Source organism: Cariama cristata, unplaced genomic scaffold, assembly GCF_000690535.1.
Source record: "Cariama cristata isolate BGI_N322 unplaced genomic scaffold, ASM69053v1 scaffold14007, whole genome shotgun sequence".
Lineage (NCBI taxonomy): Eukaryota > Metazoa > Chordata > Aves > Cariamiformes > Cariamidae > Cariama > Cariama cristata.
The window spans coordinates 79,100-82,928 of NW_009626192.1; the positions used below are offsets into that span (position 1 = coordinate 79,100).

At 38.3% G+C, this 3,829-nt stretch overlaps 1 protein-coding gene across 1 annotated transcript in view; it reads right to left on the reverse strand.

Moving 5' to 3' along the window:
- Positions 1 to 254: 254 nt before the first annotated feature.
- DDX20 (DEAD (Asp-Glu-Ala-Asp) box polypeptide 20) overlaps positions 255 to 3,829 on the reverse strand; it is a gene marked incomplete at its 5' end in the record, with an annotated part of 5,317 nt that continues 1,742 nt past the window's right edge. Inside the window, 5 exon segments of the mRNA XM_009703930.1 lie at positions 255 to 1,357; positions 2,046 to 2,147; positions 2,234 to 2,339; positions 3,049 to 3,131; positions 3,812 to 3,829. The exon segment at positions 3,812 to 3,829 is cut by the window's right edge and continues 12 nt beyond it. Coding sequence (XP_009702232.1) covers positions 255 to 1,357; positions 2,046 to 2,147; positions 2,234 to 2,339; positions 3,049 to 3,131; positions 3,812 to 3,829 — 1,412 coding nt within the window.

Consider the following 3,829-nt stretch of genomic DNA (forward strand, 5'->3'; position numbering starts at 1 on the left):
GTAAAGATTAAAACTGAACATCCAGCTATCTTTCATTTCCTTTTATTAACAACTTGTTGTAACACCATCACCAGAATGCATGTAAAACATTTACCTAGACACAGCTCACTTATGAAAAAGACAACATTTTTCCTCAATCTTAAGCAATGTCCGTCTACGCTTGTCAATGCAATTGTGGACCAGCAGTTACGTTTTCACAGATAGTGTCCATTCACCGCACCAACCAGTCCATCCCTAACAGCAGTGTCATTACATCAATCGCCACTTTTCAGCAGCTCCTGAAGATAGACTGAGTTGACATGATAGGCATTCATCCAGTTAAACTGTCTATAACTTTTCCTATAGTGAGACATAGCAGCATAGTAGTTTTGCCATGCCTGGTAATAAGATTTCCAGTAGTTTTTGTAACTCCAAGCCTCACATGCAACACCATCATCCCAAGAGCTGCAGGAGCAGTCGTCTTCAGTTTTTCCTGTGGAAGGACTAGCGAACTGATGGTGATGCCTTTTCTTCTGTTTAGTGTTTTGTTTCAGAACTTTCTTTTTCACTTGATTTTGCTTTGGAACTTGTGATAGCTCCTGAAGTTTCTCTGGTATACGACAAAACCCCGTATGACCCTGACAGACTGTGGGAACAGCATTCTTCTCCTGTGTATCTGAAAATGCTTCAAAGCATAAGTTATTTTCCCTACTATTGGAGGAAGGCCTGGAACTGTACGAACCATCACTGTCACCAGACACACCACCATTTGCTACTGCCTCTGTATTATGTTCCACCTCTTTCCACTCTTCACCGTGATTTCTGGGGAACTCACATTGGTCTCTTGGGCCTGAATAGCTTCTTAAAATTTCAACCTCTCTCTCCATCCCTTCTTTAATGAAATACTCATAGTCTTCAACAAACTCTGAGAAGCTCCAGGGATTGTTTGGTTGTTTTTTGAAAGAAGACAAGCACGGAATTCTGGGAAGATTTTTTTTTAAGGCCTCCTCATCTGGAGCCCGAGCGTTACATTGTCCATCTGTTCTGGAGACACTTTTGACTCGATTCCTCTGTTCTGTGTGGCAACTGGAAGTTTGGGGGTTTCTACTATCTTTTTCGGTATTTGCAGAATTTGTGCACTTTTTTATCTGCTTTTGCTTCACAGCCTTTTTTGGCCTTTCTACAGAAGAATTATCACCTGGAAGATTACAAAGAGACTGAGGTACCTCTGAAAAACTATTTTGGACAGGCTGCAGCACTGGTTCCTCTGGTCTAAGACACACAGTGTCAGAATTCACTGAAGCACCTGTATGTATAACAGGTTTGACTTCTACCTCCCCATCTTCAAATTGATCCATCATTCCAGGAGGTATAGGCTCTGCGCAAAAGGGAAACAAGCAGGCACTCAATTAAGTGCATCCTTCCCTCTAGAACTCAAACGAGTACCAAAGTAAAGCTTTGCAAAATCACAGGTAAGATGTTAAGACGTGTTAAAGTTAGGGCTACAAACTGACCCCTTCAATTCTTGAAAGAGCCAAATAGCCAGAACATTCTCTTCAGGGAAGGCATCAAAAAGTTGATCAAGACAAACAGCACTGCATTACTTGTCACCTATTTTTTATATCTTACTTAACCAGATAAAAAACCCTAGAACTTATGCAAGAAGACAAATGCTATATTTCTAGCAGAACAGCTTCTGGCACAGCAAGGGTAGCAGATCTTCTGCTCTTCCAATTACTCCTTCCTTCTCCTACTGTATCTTACAGCCTGAGAAAGGCTTAATACTAGATTTCTGGAAATCCAAGGAGTTATGGAGTTGCTTAAGCAGCAGCTGGATGCAGAGTTCCTCTCCCTATCCACAGGCATGCACTAAGTTCATTTTCTACTGCTTCGCACAACTGCAGCAGTGACACAAGCAGTCATTAGCACAGCGTATGAAAAACCTGTACCAAAATTAATACAACTTCAGCAGAAAAAAAGATACATGTCAGTACTCTGTGGACTTGTCTGAAGCTTTGAATAACAGAAAACCATCAACAAAGATGCATTCATAGGAAAGAGCATACCTGGTAGAGGAAGAAGCTGAAGATTACACTTCTGAGCAATTTTCATCATTGTGTTTTCTTCTTCTCCACGGCAGCAGTATGTCACAGATAAGCCTAAAGTTCCTTTGATACACAACAGAAAGAGCAATTACCTAACCAGAGCCAGTGAAGCTAGTGCAAGCTCAAGAAATCCACATGACTGTTTTTACCAAAGCGCCCAGCTCTGCCAATGCGATGCATGTACGTTTCCCAGTCTACAGGTACATCCAGGTTGATAACCAGATTCACTTTTTCAGCATCAATTCCACGAGAGGTCTGGAGAAAATTAGGAGAGAAGGGGATAGATAACTGAATATGCTGAACAGATCTTTAAATAAATACAACACATTTGGGAGTAACTGCTCATATAGTAACTTTCAGTTGTTACAATACACCATAAAGCACCTACAATTTTCCTGCCAGTATTATACATAAAATAGGCATATTGCATTGGCACTGTGAAAACCAGGGATCATTTTTCTTATGCCTTCTATGCATCAAATACAAGCAAGCACCTTTTTTCCCACAGCAGCAAAAAACCCAACCCGACAGCATTCAGTAATCTTTTCATCACAGGACCTCAAACAATCAACTGAAGAGAAAAATACATCAACCACGAAAAAGCTGAAAGTGCCTCAAATAAAATCATCGCTCTACAGTTGTCTGTGATGTTACTATTGTCAGTGTACCGTACTAGAGATGTAATTATTCCTTCCCATAGCTCCTATCCAAATTAAACAACTCTAACTCCTCTGAAATACCTATAAGCTTCTGCAAAGCAACAGATAAACTAAAAACTACTTTTTAAACAGATGAGGAATAGGGGACAATTTCTAAGTTTCACAGTGAAAATAAGGTACACACAGCGCTTGTCATGTGCTTTATCAGCACATTTATGGTCTATTCAATTCCAAGTCAAATCTGATTCTCTAAAGTATTACACTTTATATACAATACTCACGTATGCTATAAAATACTAACTCACCAAGTCTGTGGAAATCAGAACTCTACAGTGGAATTGCTTTAATTTAGCCATAGCATCAAGTCGTTGATTTTGATTCATGCTGCCTAGAAAGACAAAAATTAGAAACAGATTACATTCTTCAGTTTCATGCCCCTCAAATTCTGGAAAACATTGCTTCATAAAACTGTAGATGAGATCAGAAATAAGGTTGAGAGAAACTTTCTCAAACATCAGTTCCAAATGAGTAAACAAGGAACAAACAAAAACTTGAAAATAAGGAAATCCATTACAAAAGTAATTCTTTTGCTTGTTTTTAAATTGTGTAGAAACTTAGCCTACTTGAACAACACTGACTTTAGACAAATTTTACTTAAACACATAAGCCATGGAAAATACTGTTGAAGTGAAAATTAAGGTTTCTAATAAACATTAGGTGCCAGCTACCAGCTTTTTATAGAAAAGCTAGCATTAAAAAAAATATTTAAATTCAGCATCTGCATTCCAAGAAACACTGCTTTAACCTGTAAATGTAAGTAAACCTTCTCTTTACAAATAAGTCAATGCACTCACCTGGACATTCATAAAAATGACTCTCAAACATATTTGAAAACAGGAAAGTTAATCAATGTAAAAATTAATTAAGTCCTAAAGATCTATGAAAATTCAAATGCTATTCTTAGTTATTTAACTAGAGGCCATGCAAACCAAGATTTAAGATTAATTTCCTTATTTTAGGTCACATTTACGCACATCAATAGAATCAGAAAGTTCTGAATACACTTACCTGAAATGCACTCAGCAG